The sequence below is a fragment of the Aquarana catesbeiana genome, linkage group LG03 (assembly GCF_042186555.1).
Source record: "Aquarana catesbeiana isolate 2022-GZ linkage group LG03, ASM4218655v1, whole genome shotgun sequence".
Taxonomy (NCBI): Eukaryota; Metazoa; Chordata; class Amphibia; order Anura; family Ranidae; genus Aquarana; species Aquarana catesbeiana.
In genome coordinates, this window is record NC_133326.1 from 561,676,917 (window position 1) to 561,696,929 (window position 20,013).

The following is a 20,013-nucleotide window of genomic DNA, read 5'->3' on the forward strand; positions in this document are numbered from 1 at the left end:
ATGCATAAAGTTTACAGACCTCAGAACAGCGCGGACAGATGCACACAGCCGTGTGTGTCCCTCGGGCTCCTCCTCCTGTGTGAAGTAAACAGAGAGGAGGGGGAGGCGGCTTCAGTCCGCTGTGCTGAGGGACACAGCACAAGCCGCAGCGGGCAGTGTAGCGGTGTGTGCCGCTACCTACGGGTGTCGCCCCTCTGGCGGGTGTCACCCGGTGCGGCCCGCACCCCCCGCACCCACCTAACAACGCCACTGCTCTTAGCACCCCCACACATCAGCAAAGGCAGCACACTCTGGCGCATACCAAATCGCATGGTGCTGCCTCAAAGTGCTGCAATTTGATCAAATAAAAAAAAAGTCTGGCTGGGACTTCTTTCACCGCATTTCTTGCAGGTACAGCAGCCCATTTACATGAATGCACCCGCAACATTTGTGTACAACCTTAGTACCACCCAATTTTGACATCACGGGCTCCTAGACAGGTAAGTGTCCTTATTAAAAGTCAGCAGCTGCAGTGTTTGCAGCTGCTGACTTAAAAAAAAAAAAAGAAAATTTGGCTGGAACACTGCTTTAAGGTGGTCAGAACATTAGCAGCATCCTGAAAAGGTGCCAGTGAGATAACTACTGACAGACATCTCAGAAACAGAATTGCTCCTGTAGCCCAGGGGTAATGTCACAGCAACATTAGCCATGGGGGGGGGTCTGATCTTAAAGACCTGTTGGCAAGCAATAGGCCCTCCTCACACGAAGCATAAATCATGAACCCCCTTCCTTATTTTATTAATGCAACAGCCAATGATCGTCCTCCCACCCAGCTCAACCCACGTGCTCCCCTCACCTGCACACAGCCACTTCCGCGTTCCAACCATTCTGCACTGCCACGCCCACTCCTGTCCTGGGAGGGCGCAGTGGATTCTGGGAAGGCAAGCTGTAAGGCTGAAATCAATTTCAACGTGCAACTAACCAAATTGACAGCAGGTGGCGCTGTTTGCTGACAGAGAATAGGTGGAATTGCAGATTACAGAGCCCCGAAGAATGTTTGCTCTAGCTCAGAACCGCTGTGGGGAAAACTTGAAAGTGCAAAATCTGGCACAGCTCTGCATAGAAACCAATTAGCTTCCAGGTTTTATTGTCAAAGCTTAATTGAACACACTAAAGTTAGAAGCTGATTGGCTATGCACAGCTGCACCAGATTTTGTACTCTCCACTTTTAAGTAAATAATCCCCTCTTTCTCACTCATGGCAAATGTTCCCCATTTTATTTCTCCATCTATACAAATGTCCAATAATGAGAAAATGTAAAAGGAGACAAGTGCTGCACTAATCTGATTTTACACTCTACTATGGTTACACCTGCACTTCTCTTGCATTGGCTATCATTCCTGCATGTTGGTGGGAAGGCAGCCCAGAATTCAGCAGAAAAAAACACTTGAGAGTTCATTCACAAAAGGCAAATGTATGCAGGTTCTTGGTGGCAGAACTAGCAGAAGATCCCACATAAAATACGTGCCTAAAGTACTCACATTTAGGCACATACAATTCGAATTTCATTTCAATGAATGATTACACATGTATGTGATTATGTGCATGTAGAGGCAGCTGTGTGTATGGGCTCATCTATTACTATAGCACTGCATTTGGATGTGCACAAAACTATACGCTGTACACATCTAAATGCAGCAATTTTTCTTCCATGTGAAAGAGCCCTTAAGGTTGAACTATAGTCAAAACTTTTTTTTTTTTTTCCTCACTATGGATAGAGCAAGGGAGGGCTATAACCTCTGTTTCTTTTTTTTTTTCGCCATCTGTTTCCATTTGTGGAATTTCCCTTCCCTTCCTGTCCCATAGCCAAAGAGGAAGTGAGAGGAAATCCCTGTCCCCATTGGAAGATTTCCCTGCTATTACTTTTCTGTGGACAACCCAAAATTTAGGGATTTTCTTTTACTTTCACTTATAATAGTAAACAGGACAAATAGAGAGGGTGAATCTCCTTAGCGGGGGCACAGACAACATTAAAAACTGACAAGCTTTCTAATCTCTCTGCGCCCTCACTATATTTTAAAAGCTATGCTCCTTGCAGGATATGCCCAGACATCTACTTTCATCTCTATACGGCTTGATTCAAGCCCTTACACATAATGACTTACCCACATACATAGCTACCAACTGTCCCTGGTTTGGAGCAATGTCCCTCTGTCCCTCATTCCACCTCATTTTGGTCTGATCTATATAGATGTATATAAAATGCACTTTTTATGTTTCAAAAAGTGTTTCCCAGTGGTAAACCTTTCATCCAATTTCTAAATTGCTGCATTTGTACATTTTAAAAGCCAATATAAGACCCCTTTCACACTGGCACTTTAGCGTTAAAAAAAGCACCTGTAAAGCGCCTGAAAGAAGCCTCATCTGTACTCCCAATGTGAAAGCCCGAGTGCTTTCACACTGAGGCGCTGCGCTGGCAGGGCGTTAAAAAAAAAAGTCCTGCAAGCAGCTTCTTTGCAGCGCTTTAGGAGTAGTGAATACACCGCTCCTAAAGCGCCCCTTTCCCTTTGAAATCAATGGGAAGCACCTGCAAAGTGCTTTTGGCAGCTGTGCTTTGTGGGGGCTATGCCTACATACATTTGTTAGTAGGTGTCCCTCATTCCCATCTCAAAATGTTGGGAGGTATGCACATATACTAGAATATGGTCCGCAGATCTGGGTCAGGACGTCTCAAGAACGGAATGGCAAACCTCATTTCATTTTACTCACAAATCCTCCCATTTCCTGCTACTCATAAGAAAAGAATTTAAAAATTCTAGCCCGTTGGTACAGAGATCCCGAAACATTACACAGGAACTTCCCGTCCACCCCTGTCTCCTGCTGGCGTTGCGGTGCAGTTTCCGGCACCTACCTCTATGTCTGGTGGGAATGTGAGAGGATACGTCCCTTCTGGAATCAGGTATTTCAAGTATACAGTACTATCTATGAAGAACCCTCTGAGGTCAACTCCAACTGTTGCCCTTCTTTGTATTCTCCATGGATCTATGCCATCACAAAAAAGAAGCCTTCTCCGTTTCTTTTTTTTGCAGCATGGCAGCTCATTCCATTATATTGGAAAACTGTCACAACCCCACCGCTGTCATTGTGGGTCTCCACGGTGAATGACATTATGAGGATGGAAGAGATGTTGGCACTTGATAATAATACCTTTCATAAAAATAGGATCTAAGGCTGGATTCACACCTATGCATTTTTAGTGCTTTTTGCATTTTGCAGATTTGCACCACAGTCCATTTAACATGGTTTCCTATGGAACACGTTCTGTAGTGCAAATCTGCAAAATGCAAAAAGCACTAAAAATGCATAGGTGTGAATCCAGCCTTATGGTATATTTGGCTCAGCTTCTCTTCCTCTGATACCCTTGCTAATATGCTCTTGAATCTACTCAGGCCCACCCCACATTAGCCTTGACTCAGGGCTCCTAGAGATGGTCCATCCCTGGTACATCTTCCTACCCATGATTCCCCAGCAGATCTTCCCCCTCTCCCTCTGTTCCTACTGCTCCCGTTTTCCTATCTTTTCTTTGCTCTCTCCTCTTTCTATTTTTATTTTTCCTTTTTTATAGTCTCTCCCTATCGTCTTCTTTTCATATGCAAAATGGAACAACCTTTTTCCCTTTGTTGTTGAATTATCATGACATTTACCATAATCCTTTATGTTTTGATGTTTACTGGCACGAGTCCGGCTGTAAGCGATAGCCACTGGGCTGACTCGATGTCCCATTTTACCATTTAATGTCTTGCTTATGTATACTGAATGTTGTTCTCAATAAAAACATTTTCAACCCTAATCTCTCAGCGCTCTATCCAAAACTAAAAAAAAAAAAGTTTTGCCTTTAGTTATACTTTTAGATGAATTCCAGGTATGGATTTTATAGCATAGTTACCTATGAGATCCACGTGGAAGCTGGAAATCAATGTAGTAGTTGCACAGGAATCACAGCTCAGAGGGTTACCCTTCATCGGTGTAACATTGATGATGCGTAAGGACCCACTGTGCCCCCACACATTACACACCAATGAAGAAATGCCATTCTATTCTCTGTCTTTGCTGTAGCAAAGATTGACACTCGCAGCTGCAGCAAAGATCCCTCTACTGCAGTGGTTCTCAACTCCTGTCATCAGGACCCACTAACAGGCTAGATTTTAAGCATTACCTTGGGGAGAAGCAGACTAGAATACTGCAATCACTGAGCAGAAAATTGTATCACCTGTGATGTATTTCAGTTGGCCTGGCCTGTTACTGGGTCCCGAGGACAGGAGTTGATGGAAGAAGAGATCTAGAGCCAGTCTAATGCTAGGAGGTGGGGGACTGTGATTGGCCATTGCTAAGGCCAATTACAGTCCTGCTGGCTCTGCCTACCAGACCCAAGGAAAAGAGGAAGAGAGCCCAGAACAGACAAAAGGAACCAATGCATGATGGCAAGCTGTTCAGGGGAGGGCTGTGTGGGTTAGTGTGTCACTTCTGAACTTACCCCCGAGCTCTTCATCATCTAAAGCTGATCTCTGAACTCAGCGTCACTTACTCCTGACTATGTATGGGCCATACACCCCCCCCCCGGTTTGGTTTGTACCAGAACAGGCAAAAAGTTCTAGCGAACGTGCGAACCCTGGGACACAAACATGAAAAATCAAAAGTGCTCATTTTAAAGGCTTATATGCAAGTTATTGCCATAAAAAGTGTAACTTTTTTTCAGGAGCTGTGATTTTAATAATGCTTAAAGTGAAACAATCAAAATGAAAGATTCCTTTAAACATCGTGCCTAGGTGATCCCCTTAGTCTGCCTGTAAAGTGGCGCATCTGTGCGATGTGTAGAACAGTTCCGCAGCAAAATTACATTTCTAAAAGGTAAAAATGTCTTTCAAACTTGTTTGCGGTTGTAATGTATTGCCGGCTCCCGGCAATATAGATTAAAAAAAAATCAAGGAAAAAACAGCATGCAGTCCGCCCCCTTCGGGTCTAGTATGGATTTTAAGGGATACTCAAGGCCAAAAATTAAAAAAATTGCCGTGGGGGTCCCCCCCAAAATTCATACCAGACCCTTATCCGAGCATGCAGCCTGGAGGTCAGGATAGGGGGGACGAGCGAGCTAGCGGGCCCCCCCATCCGAACCATACCAGGCCACATACCCTCAACGTGGGGAGCGTGCTTTGGGGTCCCCTGGCCATTGGTTGTCTGGGTCTGCGGGTGGGGGGACTTATCGGAATCTGGAAGCCCCCCTTTAACAAGGGGACCCCCAGATCCCGCCACCCCCCTTTGTGAATGGGTGTTCCCTACTGCAGTAGTTATTATTAATTTGGAACCACTAATCAACATGAGGATAGGAGTCGCCTATCTATAAAATGTCCAACTCAGGTACATTGTACCGTTTTCTCTCTGTCATAGGGTTCACCTTAACCACTTCAATACACGGTATTATATACTCTGCACTATATATATTACACACACACACACACATACACACACGCATATACATACATACATACATACATACATACATACACACACACACACTATCCTGCCTAATCTAGCTCAAGTTCTCTCAATCTCTCCATGTTATCACACTACATACGGCCATGAGACACAGATAATTCATTTCAGAACTTTTTCCACCTTTAATGTGATCTATAAACTGTACAACTCAATTGAAAAACTATTTCAGGTGAGAGAAGTAAAAATAAAAAAATAAAATAATGTGGTTGCACAAGTGTGCACACCCTCTTATAACTGGGGATGTAGCTGTGTTCAGAATTAAGCAATCACATTTAAACTCATGTTAAATAGGAGTCAGTACACACCTGCCATCATTAACCACCTCAATACTGGGCACTGATGATCAGTGCCCTGATTACATACCTAGGTGTCCTCTGCGAGGAGATGCAGCTGATCGGCTCTCCTTTCTTCACACTCTGTCAGTGAGGCGAGGAGCGCTGATTACCGGCATCTCTGTGTTTACATGTGACCTGCTGTGATTGGACACAGCCGATCACATGGTTAGAGTGGCAGTTCTTTACAAAGATCGGGGTCCTGCGCCATATCCTAGCAACACGACACGGCCGCGATCCCGTGGCCGTTCTGGGCGCCATCATATGACGTCCAGCAAGAACGAGAGCCGCACCGCCCCCATTTAAGTGTTTAAAGTTCAGCTGTTCTAGTAGGTCTTTCCTTGAATTTTCTTAGTCGCATCCTACAGAAAAAGCCATGGTTCGCAGAGAGCTTCCAAAGCATCAGAGGGATCTCATTGTTAAAAGGCATCAGTCAGGAGAAGGGTACAAAAATAATTTACAAGGCATTAGTTATATCATGGAACACAGTGAGGACAGTCATCATCAAGTGGAGAAAATATGGCACAACAGTGACATTATCAAGTACTGGACGTCCCTCCAAAATTGATGAAAAGACAAGAAGAAAACTGGTCACGGCGGCTGCCAACAGGCTCTTCAGCAACATTAAAGGAGCTGCAGGAATATCTGGCAAGTACTGGCTGCATGGTACATGTCACAACAATCTCCCATATTCTTCATATGTCTGGGCTATGGGGTAGAGTGGCAAGATGGAAGCCTTTTCTTAGGAAGAAACACATCCAAGCCAGACTAAATTTTGCAAAAACACATCTGAAGTCTCCCAAAAGCACATGGGAAAATGTATTATGGTCTGATGAAACCCAGGTTGAACTTCTTGCACATAATTATAAGATATGTTTGGTGCAAAAACAACACTGCACATCACCAAAAGAACACCATACCCACCGTGAAGCATGGTGGTAGCAGCATCATGCTTTGGGGCTGTTTTTCTTTAGCTGGAACAGGGGCCTTGGGCAAGGTAGAGGGAATTATGAACAGTTCCAAATATCAGGCAATATTGGCGCAAAACCTTCAGGCTTCTGCTAGAAAGCTGAACGTGAAGAGGAACTTAATCTTTCATGCATGACAACGACCCAAAGCATACGTCCAAATCAACAAAGGAATGGTTTCAGCAGAAGATTAAAGTTTTGGAATGGCCCAGCCAAAGCCCAGACCCGAATCCTATTGAAAATCTTTGGGGTGATCTGAAGAGGGCTGTGCACAGGAGATGCCCTCACAATCTTAGAGATTTGGAGTGTTTTTGCAAAGAAGAGTGGGCAAATATTGCCAAGTCAAGATGTGCCATGCTGATAGACTCATACCCAAAAAAGACTGAGTGCTGTAATAAAATCAATAGGTGCTTCAACAAAAAAGTATTAGTTGAAGGGTGTGTACACTTATGCAACCATATTATTTTAGTTTTTTTATTTTTACTTCCCTCCACCTAAAAGATTTCAGTTTGTTGTTCAACTAAGTTGTACAGTTTATAGTTCACATTAAAATGTGGAAAAAGTTCTGACATTATTTATCTTTATCATTTTTTTTTACATCACAGAAACCTGATATTTTAACAGGGGTGTGTAGACTTTTTAGATCCACTGTATAGTGTGGGGCGTGGACTTAGCCCCCTGAGCCATGATTGGCCAAAGGCACCCTGCCTTTGGCCAATCGTGGCTCTCACAGCAGATCGCGCTGTGATTGGCCAAAGCATGCAGGTCAGGTGCATGCTTTGGCGAATCTACAGTCTTCAATGCACTGCAATCTCGCAGTGCATTATGGGGCGCTCCGTGATGCTTGAATTTGCCGCGAAAGCCCCATATGTTCGGTTCTTCTGCAAACAAACGAACATCGGGACCATCCCTACTCCTGACCCCTAAACTTTGCCTCACTTACTACTGTCCTCTGAATCACTTACTCCTGAACTCTGCATCATCTACTACTGATCTCTGAACTCTGCGTCACTTATTACTCATATACCCTGTTTCCCCGAAAATAAGACCTAGCGCGATTGTCGGTGATGGCTACAATATAAGCCCCACCCCCCAAATAAGCCCTAGTTAAAGTCCTTGTAGGTCTTATTTTCAGGGTAGGGCTTATTTTCAGGGAAACAGGGTAGGGCTTATTTGGGGGGTAGGGCTTATATTGCAGCCTTCACCGACAATCACGCTAGGTCTTATTTTCAGGGAAACAGGGTAGTTACATAGTAGGTGAGGTTGAAAAAAAGACACAAGTCCAACCTATGTGTGTGATTATATGTCAGTATTACATTGTATATCCCTGTATGTTGCGGTTGTTTAATAGTTTCAAAAAACTATTAGATGCTCCCTGCTGAGACCACCACCTGTGGAAGGGAATTACACATCCTTGCCGCTCTTACAGTAAAGAACCCTCTACATAGTTTAAGGTTAAACCTCTTTGCTTCAAATTTTAATGAGTGGCCACGTGTCTTGTTAAACTCCCTTCGGCGAAAAAGTTTTATCCCTATTGTGGGGTCACCAGTATGGTATTTATAAGTTGAAATCATATCCCCTCTCAAGCGTCTCTTCTCCAGAGAGAATAAGTTCAGTGCTCGCAACCTTTTCTCATAACCAATATCCTCCAGACCCTTTATTAGCTTTGTTGCCATTCTCTGTACTCGCTCCATTTCCAGTACATCCTTCCTGAGGACTGGTGCCCAGAACTGGACTGCATACTCCAGGTGCAGCCAGACCAGAGTCTTGTAGAGCGGGAGACTTATCGTTTTACCTCTGGAATTAATCCCTTTTAATGCATGCCAATATTCTGTTTGCTTTGTTAGTAGGAGCTTGGCATTGCATGCCATTGCTGATCCTACCCCCAGGTCATTTTCCATCCTAGATTCCCCCAGAGGTTCTCCCCCCAGTGTATAGATTGCATTCATATTTTTGCGACCCAAATGCATTATTTTACATTTTTCTACATTAAACCTCATTTGCCCTGTAGTTGCCCACCCCATTCATATGTTCAGATCTTTTTGCAAGGTTTCCATATCCTGCAGAGAAGTTATTGCCCTGGTTAGTATCGTTCGCAAATACAGAGATTGAACTATTTACCTCATCCTCCAGGTAGTTTATGAACAAAATAAACAGGATTGGTCCCAGCACAGAACCCTGGGGGGCCCCACTACCCACCCCTGACCATTCCGAGTACTCCGCATTTATCACCACCCTCTGAACTCGCCCTTGTAGCCAGTTTTCAATCTATACACTCATCCTATGGTCCATGCCAACGGACCTTATTTTGTACAGTAAACATTTATGGGGAACTGTGTCGAATGCTTTTGCAAAATCCAGATACACCACGTCTATGAGCCTTCCTTTATCTAGATGGAAACTCACCTCCTCATAGAAAGTTAATAGATTGTTTTGGCAAGAACGATTCTGCATGTGATTCCACATCTGAACTTGGCATCATTTATTCCTGACCCCTAAACTTTGCCTCACTTTCTACTTACCGCTGAATTCTGTATCCCTTTCTCCTTAACTCTGCATCATCTACTACTGACCTTTGCATTCCTTACTCCTGAACTCTGCATCATCTATTACGGATCTCTGAACTATACGTAACTTTTTACTGACATTTAAACTCTGCATCACTTACTACTGACCCGATTTACTTACGCCCGAACTTTGCATCATCTACTACTGACCCCCCAGACTCTGCGTCACTTACTCCTGAACCTTTAACTCTGTCTCATCTACTACTGATCACCGAACTCTGGGTCATCTACTCCTGATCTTTGTATCACTTACTACTGAACCTATGCGTCACATATTAGTGAAACTGAATCTCTTTAAGCCATGGCCAATATTCAGCGCAATGAAACCCACACTCAAATTCCGCCACAGCATATTGTGCAAGCCACACTTTCTCTTTCAGACAGGAGTGTCCAACATATTATCCTGTATACAGGCCCACTGCTGTCTGCCGGGTTCCATGCCATGCTGCACTGTGAACACTAGGATCACACGGTTGGCGAATAACGTGCACTGGGGACCTTTTTTTTTTTTTTAAGGCCACACCTATTGCAAGTGTGGTAAGTTGACCACTGTATGCACCCCTTTAACTGTCACTTTTGCTGGACAGTTTGGTCTGTTACAAAAGTGGAAATTATCGTATCTACTAGATAATTAAAATTATATCATGGCGGGGGAAGGAAAAAAAAAAAAAAAAAAGACTTCTGTGTTAATGCTAGTAATCGCATAACATATGTAAAAATAATCTTTCCCTTAGCTCCACTTTAACTTACATGTATGCTTTTGACATGTGATGCAGAGAGCAGAGGGAACAGAACACAGGACCCCGGTGCTGCAACATGACAATGCTAACTGTGCTACCCCAAGAAAGGAAAGGATCAGACACATCCGTAGTACTGGCTAGGAAGCTGCCAAGTTTAATGTTAGAATATGTTACAATTAGATGATGCAAGTGCTGAAAAATTCCAGTACATGGAATGAAAAAAAAAAAAAAAAAAAGGAAAATGTTAAATAAAAACACTTTTTTAGAGTATCTTTAAAATAAAGTAACAAATAAAAATCTATAAATATATTGCAGTTCATGAAGGTGGAAGAAAGTAGTTCCAGCAAAAGCTGTGGAACTAAAAAGGCCCAGCGTGACAGGTGTTTTTCTATGAATCAGACTAAAATACATGCTGGCTCTATCCATGTATAACGAACATAGTTCAAAAAGCAAAACACCACTGCCTGGATGGTATGAACACTGGCTAACACTCATATCTTTTGTGCAGCAAATCTGGCACTTTTTTTCTATTTTGCCAGAGAAAGAAAAGCATAATTTCAGTTGCTTGAGTGTACTTAAAGGGGCTCTCCACTTTAAATGATGGGAAGAGAGATGACTCTTTGTACTTACATGGAAGGGACACCCCTTCTTTCTGCTCCACACAAAAGCAACAGTTGAATCCACATCGAGACTGACAGTGCCAATACATGGACCCAGGCTGTACCCTCCAGATCCCACGTGTAGTGCTGGACATAGAGGCAGGTTATTTTTCCATAGAAGCTAGTGTGCTGTTAAAGTGCATCCAAAGTCAGAACTTTTTTCATTATTAAACTGTGGAAGCGCCCCTGTCAGATTAATATTTCTCTATGTCCATTATGGAGAGATTCACCCTCTTTGCCAGGTAACCACTCATCACAGATGTCAAAAATTCTTCCAATGGGGACATCTGTTCCTTTGCAAGAACGAAAAATAATTATATGCAATACTAATGGTTAAATTACAATATTAAGTGCTTATATGCCCTTAGGCTTTTTATAAAACAGGTTCACTTACTAGAAATTACTTTGAGATGTTTTAGTCGATCGTCCCTGGCAAATGTACAAGATTTGAGACTAAAAAAAGGCATTCTTTGCTTAACACTTGTCTTGTCAGCACATAAAAGCCTAACTCCAGGTTACACTTAAAAGAGAAGTATTTTTTTTATTTCAGAACCATACTTAACAAGCAACATCAGTCCCCCGACACCTCTAAGCCAGAGCGATCAAACACCGCTGATCGGTCGGTTCTCACAGCATCCTGAGCAGAGAGCTGGTGACCGTCAGTCACTATTCTCTGCTCTGCCCCCCCCACAAGTTTTTCACGTCCTAATCTTTGCTCTGTAACTTTTCCAAAGAAACATGTAAAACCTTTCATCGTGAGCAGAAGATTGTTGTTTACAATGTCAGTTATGTCTCACAGGAGGCAGGTTTCATTTTCTGTTCTGTAGACCCAACCGGAAGTTAGAGGAAATCAAAAGCCAAGATGGAGATTTACTATCACTTCCTGCTGGGACTTGAGTGCAGAGAGTGAAAGTCCCTTAGTGGAAAACAATCAGCAAAAAAATAAAATAAAAAACTGACAGGACTTTCACCATTCTTTGTTAAAAATGTAAAAAACAAAAAACACTTGGACTTGAGTTCTACTTTAAGAGTTTTTTCATGGTTAAGAATACTCATCATCAGACCCCTCCCCCCCGGAAGTTTTATGTAGGTGGAAACTTGCCCCAGCGCTGCAGGTAATACTTCCAGCAAATAGCTATGGTGATGTTTACTGGCTAATTGGTCTTCTGATCCCTTTAACTAGAGGATTCACATTCATTTTTGTAAAAGATGATTACTCGGCTGATACTTGTTGCAAAATTTGCATATCATGGCTCTATACACTTCATTCAGTAGGGCTCATGGAATGTCTTCAGTCAGTGATATCAGTTCTTCCATTTAGCAGATGGTGCAGAGACAGTAGCCTGTGTTGCTGTATGGAGGGGTCAAAGTCTAGCTTTCAATGGAAACCCCCTTTCATTTGTATTACCTACCCAATTACAGAAAATGGTTACATAACAGTCAGTAAAGGCAAAACACACCTAAGAACACCACCTTTTACAAGCACTTTACTTAAAGCGGTTGTAAGCCCTGAACACCCCTCCCCCCCCCCAAAAAAAAACAAAAAACCCTGTAAAAGGCATAATGAGCTAGTATGCACCGCATACTACTCATTATGAAATACTTATCTTAGAACGAAGCACCCGCACGGCCTCCTGGTCACCACTGAGGGAGCTGACATGTTCTCTCTTCGTTTCTTCTGTATTCATGGCTCTGGCGATGTGCGTGGCCAAAGCCGCAATTACGTCAGTCCCGCGCATGCACGAGGGAGTACTCTTTCCGGCAACATCCATCGGACCTTCAGAGCGCATGCACCGCTGATGTCAGCAGCTGCATGCAAGGTGAATATCTCCTAAACCATACAGGTTTTAGGAGATATTCATTTTACCTACAGGGAAGCCTTATTATAGGCTTCCCTGTAGGAAGAACAAAAAGGTGCAGGAGGGGTATACAACCGCTTTAAGGTTTTTCACCTTAATGCATTCTATGGGGGGGGGGGGGGGGGGGGTTCCGGTCCAGCTGTCTGTATCAATGGACGCAGCAGCAGGACTCATGCTCCCAGGGAAAGCCGCTTTCCACAGGGGCATCTTATGAAGAGGTAGGGCCTGGGGCGCAGGCAAGGGACCCCAGAAGAGGAGGATCGGGCTGCTCTGTCCAAAACCATGGAGCAGGTAAGTATAGGCATGTTTTTTTTTTAAACAAAAATAACGGTTTACAACCACTTTAAATAATTTGTTTGGGCCACTATGTTCACATCTAAGTGATGCAGTCACTGTCAGTACTGTATCATAATGTAGCATCAGCTACCTACAGTATGCAGTGCTGTGTCCTAGCAGCAGTGCAGGGACTTCCCACCTGCTGCCAGCACATAATTCAGCTGGGCTACTTCTCAGCCATTCATAGAAAACCTTGTATTGTTATGAACGAATACAGGGCTTCTTCTGATTGGATGAGATGAAAATCATGTCATCATCCACGTATCACTCCACCTTGGCCAGTCAGAGGAAGCCTTGCATTCATTGTTAAAAATTCAAACCCTGTGAATTGCTGAAAAGCACTAGATTTTTTTTTTTTAGCAGCAGACAGGAAGTCTTTGCACTGCTGCCGAAACACAGCGCTGCATGCTGTAACTGATGCTACAAGAGTATGATACAGTATCAGAATAAGAATTCGGAAAAAAAGTTTGCTTTGGCCACTTGGCCCAACTATAGTTTCTCTCTGTGAAAATTATGCTTTCCTGTCCTCCTCTACAGTGCTCTATATTGGCAGAATTGAGCAACAGCTACACCCCTCTGCACAAGTGTCCTCATACTGAGGAAGCGCATCTGACCAGGACTGCTACTGACTGCTTACAGTGGATCTTCACTGAATCTGAGCACCAAAACCAAAACACTATTCAATTCATTTTTATTATTGAAAGAAAAAAAAAAAAAAAAAACTCCCCCATCCATGTCTCTCTGCTTCATTTTGTTGAAAAATCACATTGAAAAAAAACCCTTAGCATTTCTGACCATAGCCATCTTGAATAAGGGCAGATGATTCATGTAGAATCATGCATGCAGGAGAGTGTGCTTAGCTGAGAAAAGCCCTCCTCTTCCCTTTCTGAAGACTTCTGGGATATAGGACATCATTTGCCTAGGCAAGAAACCTGGAAATAACCGAGGAAATTTAAAAAAAAAAAAAAAAAAAAAAGTTTAAAACAAGTAAATATGATATACTTTCCTATCCATTTACTAATGCTAGCACCACAAGGATAGGATTAAAAATAACCAATACTGATTGGGAGAGTGCAGATTCACACCTATGCAAATTAGTGTGGGTTTCCCCACATCTAATTCCCATAGCAGGAGAATGTGACTGGCTCCCTATGGAGACGGTTCACATATCTCCGTTGCGGCTGTGGAGAGCACTGCACAGAAATGCTGTGTGTGTCTTTGGCTCCGTTTCAGGGCCGAATTCAGGCATAGATTCAGCCCCGATTCGTCCCTGAAACAGGGAATAGGGACGCACAGCACTCCTGTGCGATCCGCAGCGGGTTCCAGTGTGAACCGAGCCTAATACTGAGGGCACTGGGTCTACCTGTGGTGCTCACTGGACTCCCAGTCATATTTAGATACCTACACAATTGGGGTAACAAGGAACTGAAAAACAGGACTAAGAAAATAAAGGCTGCGAGTACAATGTGACAGATGCAGAGCTTGCAAGTCAAAAACATGTTCGCTACAGCATGTTTAATAATATTTACCTTCCAGGTTACTTTTAAAGCAAGACCATCATTTGCATGTGTACCATAAACTGCTAAAATTGAGCAAGATTGTCCTCATTCATGTGCTGGTCTCTGTAGGCAACTTTCCATCCTCCAGAGCTCAGTCACCCTCCCACATCCACCAACTAATGTGGGCCTCATGAATGAGGCATTGCAGGACATGGGCACAAGATGCCAATGCCTCCAGAACCCAATCACACAGTTATGGTAGTTTAAAATACAAGTTCAAACACTACCTTAAAGGAAACTCATACGGAAGAAATACAGAGCAGCCATCCCTGATGTCTCCTGAAAAATGAATGCCTGCCTATCAAACTGACTTTCATACAAGTAAGCAAATCGGTTGTTGTGACCTCAATCTGATTTTGATCATATTTGTTTTGGACCAGTGGCCCAGTTCTGTAACCAAAGAGGGTCAGGTAAGTAGCATTTTCTAAAACAACTCAGCAATGGTACTCTACAAATATCTTGCAGTAGAGGATTTTTAGGAGCACTTATCTTCCAAACACAGAGGAGACAGTGCAAGAAACTTCAGCATTGCAACTGATGTTAGAGAAGTGAAAGGGTGATTCTGGTTGGCCACTACTGGTTATTGCACAATGGTCTTAGTCTTGCTCAAATGATGACTATCTATCCCCTGCAAAGTCGTTCTGATATTAAAGTGCCTTTAGAGACGCTGTGGCAGAACTGGTGGCAAGGGCCCCTGCTGATTGCTAAAAGCACTGGAGCAAAACTGGGCAGGAATTAGAAGTCCTGTATTTACATTAGTGATGCAGACTATTGCACCTGCCATATTTGTTGGCTCTCCAATAATCATATAAGAGTAAAAAGGGACGTTTCTTCATCAACACCTCCACTTTAAAAAACAAAAAACAGGTCACCTCTCTCCAACAGTCATTTCAGTAGTAGGCAAACTGTGCTGGCCTGAATCGTCAGCAAATTGTCACACACAGAGCATTGCTGTGGAGACTATTTACTGAACGATCCCTGCCTTTGTCCTCCTCCTGCAGCAGAAGTAACACGCCTCCCAATGCATCTTCCACAGTGGAAATAAATTCAGCAATCTGGGGTAAAATAGGACCTCTCTTCATAATGCTGCAGAGGTGGTAGAGCTGGGAGCCCACTGCTGAGCTAAAAGAAATTAGTTCAGCTTGCTCCCAAGGCTAAAATACTATATCCAGATTGGTGGTTTCATCCTAGAAACTTACTAACAAGCCAGAGATTTGGGGAGCTTTTGTTAATAAATAAGACACTGTGTGAACTGGTAGCCTGAAACCTGCTAAGGTTACCTAAATGTGAGTTGTGTTAGACCTGAACATAGAAAAATGTTAAAAAACAAAACAAAAAAAAACAAACACGTTCTTTGCACCCACAACAACCATCATTTTGTTCCTTCCATATTACTATTGCAAAAGGGTAGAATTAAAAGGTTAATGGTTGCTACAGGGAACAAGTACAGTTCTTCTTTTAGAAGCTTTGAATCACAAAGTCCAATAATACTGGTAAATTTCTACCCATGCTGGAATGTACAATGGCCAGATCTGTGCTGCTACATTTAATGTGTCGAGAGATTTCCACAAGTCTGAACTTCCTGCTCCCTAAGCTAGGATGGCGGCAAAGATTCAACAATTTTCCTCGGTTATGAAATACAAAAGAAGTCTGAGATGCAGAGTTAGGATTTTTGGGCCAGTAAAGTGGTCAGTCTGATTTTTCCATCCATTGAGGCAGTTAGGCAAGTGCCGCATTCCACCGCTGTACTCCAGTCCACTGTGACGACAGGGGCCCTGTGTCCACCCAGAGACAGGCAGTTCTCTAATGTACTACCATCACTGTTAAGCTGCAAAGGAAGGAAAATAAATTACAAGAATTAGTTTCCGATTTACCGGCTCAGATTTAATTTTCATCGTACTGTATCTTACTTTACAGTGGACAATTTACAACTTTACAAATTGCAAGCATGAAAACAAATTCGGACAATTCACAATATACGTTTTCAGAAAAGCTACTTTTATCATTAAAAAATCCATCCTTCAGCTCCAGTACAGTAACTTTGCCTAGGCTGCAGTTATGCCATCAGTGTGTCCCAGGCAGACAAGGAGGATTTTCTCAGTGGTACAGAATGCAACATTGTAACAAGTCACAAGGTCAGAGACTGTAGCAGGGGCTAAGGCCCAATTCATAAGGGGCGATTTTTGTTGCATGCTCAATGCTGGCACTCCATTGTTCTTTATTAGGACACGCAGCTGCATAGACAGAGCTGCTGTGTCACAAAACGACATGGTTATTCAGGCACCTGAACACAGATGTCATATTGGGGCTCTGTCTGCAGCTGCATATCCCAATAGGGAACCATGGGACGGTGGCATGGGGATGTATGCAACAACTATGCAGGTCCTACACGGGTATGCAGATAAATCGCCCCATGTGAATGGAGCCCAAAAAGTGTTAAAGTATTTATCAGAACTGCACGGTGTATCTAAAGCCAAAACTTGTTTTATGTTGATCTTTAAAAAGGGAGAAGAAGTTTCCTCACTCCTTTCATAAGGCGTGAAAGAAAACCTCAAATAGGAGAAGTAAAAAAACCCCAAAAAAAACACACACACACTTTAACCATGCATTCCCCCCCTCGCCCTTGTTCCTTCAGTGTTTTGCAGCTGAACAATTTCTCACCCCGATTCACTGCACACTGAAATTTTCACAATGTACACTAGAAGCTGCAGCAAGTCAGATACAGTCCACCTTTTTTGCTGGATGGAGGACATCCAGCATTAGCTAGCCCCTCCCACTAGTTCTGATCAGCATGCATTGCATAGTAAAGCAGATGTGCATCACTGAGGCAAAAAAAATAGAAAAAAAATAAATAAAAAGGGTATGTAATGCATGTGCTTCTACTATGGAAGCTCTCAAAATTTAGAGTTAGGACTGCAGATAATAGTAGGGTGGCTTGGTGCAGCTCTGCAGCTTATGCGTGGATTTGCAAAGGTGTGCAAACTAAACCCCTACTTTTAACTCATACTGTTAGACAGGATAATTGGGTTGGTTGCAGGCTGGTTGGTAAGTTAAAGCGGAGTTCCACCCAAAAGTGGAACTAACGCTCATTTGTTGTCCCCCCCTCCAGTGCCACATTTGGCACCTTTCTGGGGGGAGGGGAGAGCGGATACCTGTGACAGGTATCCTGTCCCCACTTCCGGGAGTCTGTGCACAGCGCATCATGTCACAGCTTGGCTCCCTTCTCCTTCCCTCCGCCGCCGGGCCAGTAGGACAGCGCAGCGGTGCCTCGCACATGCACAGTAGGGATCGGGCGTGAAGCCGTAATGCTACACTGCCGGGTTCCGCAGCTGATGGAAACATCACTGGACTCTAGGACAGGTAAGTGTCCCATTATTAAAAGTCAGCAGTTGCAGTATGTGTAGCTGCTGGCTTTTAATTCTTGCAGGGGTGGGCGGACCTCCCCTTTAAGCTGGGAATTTTCTTTGGCTTTGTTTGACATGCAACACCCTTTCATGTACTTCTTGCTGCAAAGGCAAGTTATAGGTGTGGGCAAAGGCAATTTGTTTTTACTTTTGGAATACTGGTGAGGGGATGCACTGGACACCTTTGCTGCCATTGTGCTATATGCTGGGTGTCCAGTGTGCCCCTCTGCCTTTGAGGGGTGGGCTCCCTCCAGGCTAACCTGCCCTCTGCCTATCCAGTGACCATTTGTTTGTACTGATTGCATGAAAAGGGTAAAAGGGAAAAGTTTTATTAAAAAAAAAAAAACAAACAAAAAAAAAAATCACTCATATGTTCATAGGGAAGGAGGTGGGAGAATTAGGGAACTCAAAATATATGCAGAGTAAAAAAAAAAAAAAAAAACATCAGCTTTAAACATTGTAGGAAGAAATTATTTTGAGACAATACTGACGTATAAAGCACCAGAATGTCTCAAAAGAGATCAATGTGATAAAAGGGAATCACCTTATAGATAACTCCTCCATTACTTGAGCAGGTGAGCATGTAATTGCCTTCTGAGTCAAAAGCGAAGAGCCTGCCCCTGGGAAACTGGACTTGCTTGTAGCCGCTATAACCGGAGAGCATAAAGGGGCCAGTGGCGTCAGATGGAAGTGAATATTCTGAAACTTTCTGACCACTCTTGTGAATATTCCACTGGATGAACTGTAAGGCAAAAGGGTGGTAATGGGAGGGGGGGATAGGTATAAAACAGAGGCACAGGCAGTATGGCCACACATGCTGTATTATCATGCACAACACAGCTTACAACCTCCACTCAAATGCTCACCTTCCCGTCTTCTCCGATGCTGTACACGGCATTCTCATCATAGCTGAAGTCAACGGAATAAACTTCCCCCTTATGTGCCTTCCAGCTCATGGCGCACTGATGCTGCTGCATGTCTATGGGAAGAAAAACAATCATAGTTTGCAACACAAAGTCCACCAGAACTATTAGGGCTCATTCAGATATATCTAATGCATTGTTATACGTTAACGAGCGCATGTTAACGAATGCTATAATGCGTGTTACAAGAGTTGCATTATAGCTGAAATCGAGATTTCCCCTGCCCCCACACCCCTTTCTCCCACTAATTACTAGCATACATTTTTTTTTTTTTAAAGCCTACCTAAAAGCCTCTTTTATTCACCTATGTCCATGGTCACGTCACATTTTGGTCCCAAGTCTATATTATTCTTCTGCTTACAGAAGGTGTGCACACTCCCTATTATCTGCTCAGCACCAGGGTTCTCTCAGGATCCAAAATAGAGAGTCTGCAGGCAATGAGGGGATCAGTCAATGCTGGCACCCAGAGAAGGAGCCATTAAGGAACCTGGACTGCAGACTCCACAAAGTAGGCTTTAAGGCAGCACACTCAATGAATTCAACACACCAGAATGCAGTGAAAATTGTATCTGCACAATTTTTTCTGATGCAGCATATAGAAGCGAGTTACCATTATGGATTACTGCTTTATGGTGTCATTCCAAATGCAGTACATGTGTTGCTTGTGTTGCTGTGCATTATAGTAATGTGCTTAAAATGTTTTACCGCTGAGCAACAGTGTTAATAGGCCCTTACAGTAATAGGCATGGTCTTTGAAAGTTGAGCTACTTTTGTCACCACCCCATGTTTGCATATAAATTTCAATGGAGAATCCACCAGAGGGACAAATAATAACTTTTACAGTAGAGAGTACTCCTCATGGAATTCTCACAAGCCAGTGATAGAACTAAAAAAACTCCCATAATGCAATGAGGATGCAGAGAAATGAAACCCACCCCTCTCCAACTAAGAGGATATATGTTGCGGGTGCACTTACATATTCAAGCATCTTTTTCTTTGTTGTAGACAAAATACATTTCCCATCACTTCCTGTCCGAACAATGAGGTGAACTTGCTCCAACATGGTCAGAGATGGTAAATGAACACCTGACAGAGTTCAAATCCTCCCCCACTCTGTCCAACACTAAAGAAAAA

The 20,013-nt window shown here is 43.3% G+C and overlaps 2 protein-coding genes across 4 annotated transcripts in view; both read right to left on the reverse strand.

The window, feature by feature from the left end:
- The window catches only part of CYREN (cell cycle regulator of NHEJ), a 41,856-nt gene extending 40,920 nt beyond the window's left edge, over positions 1–936 (reverse strand). Inside the window, exon 1 of one of the 2 annotated variants that reach the window (XM_073621784.1) lies at positions 836–936. The gene's annotated coding sequence lies outside the window, so the exon portion shown is untranslated. Of the gene's footprint in view, positions 1–19; positions 81–835 lie in introns of those variants that run through there. The other variant, XM_073621785.1, reaches the window with a different exon arrangement.
- Positions 937–10,740: 9,804 nt separating this feature from the next.
- WDR91 (WD repeat domain 91) overlaps positions 10,741–20,013 on the reverse strand; it is a 102,146-nt gene continuing 92,873 nt past the window's right edge. For both annotated transcript variants that reach the window (XM_073621789.1, XM_073621788.1), the window contains 3 exons: positions 18,823–18,935; positions 18,501–18,698; positions 10,741–16,380 (listed from right to left, as the gene is read on the reverse strand). In XM_073621789.1, the coding sequence (XP_073477890.1) occupies positions 16,216–16,380; positions 18,501–18,698; positions 18,823–18,935 (476 nt within the window). In that variant the 3' untranslated portion in view covers positions 10,741–16,215. The remainder of the gene's footprint in view (positions 16,381–18,500; positions 18,699–18,822; positions 18,936–20,013) is intronic.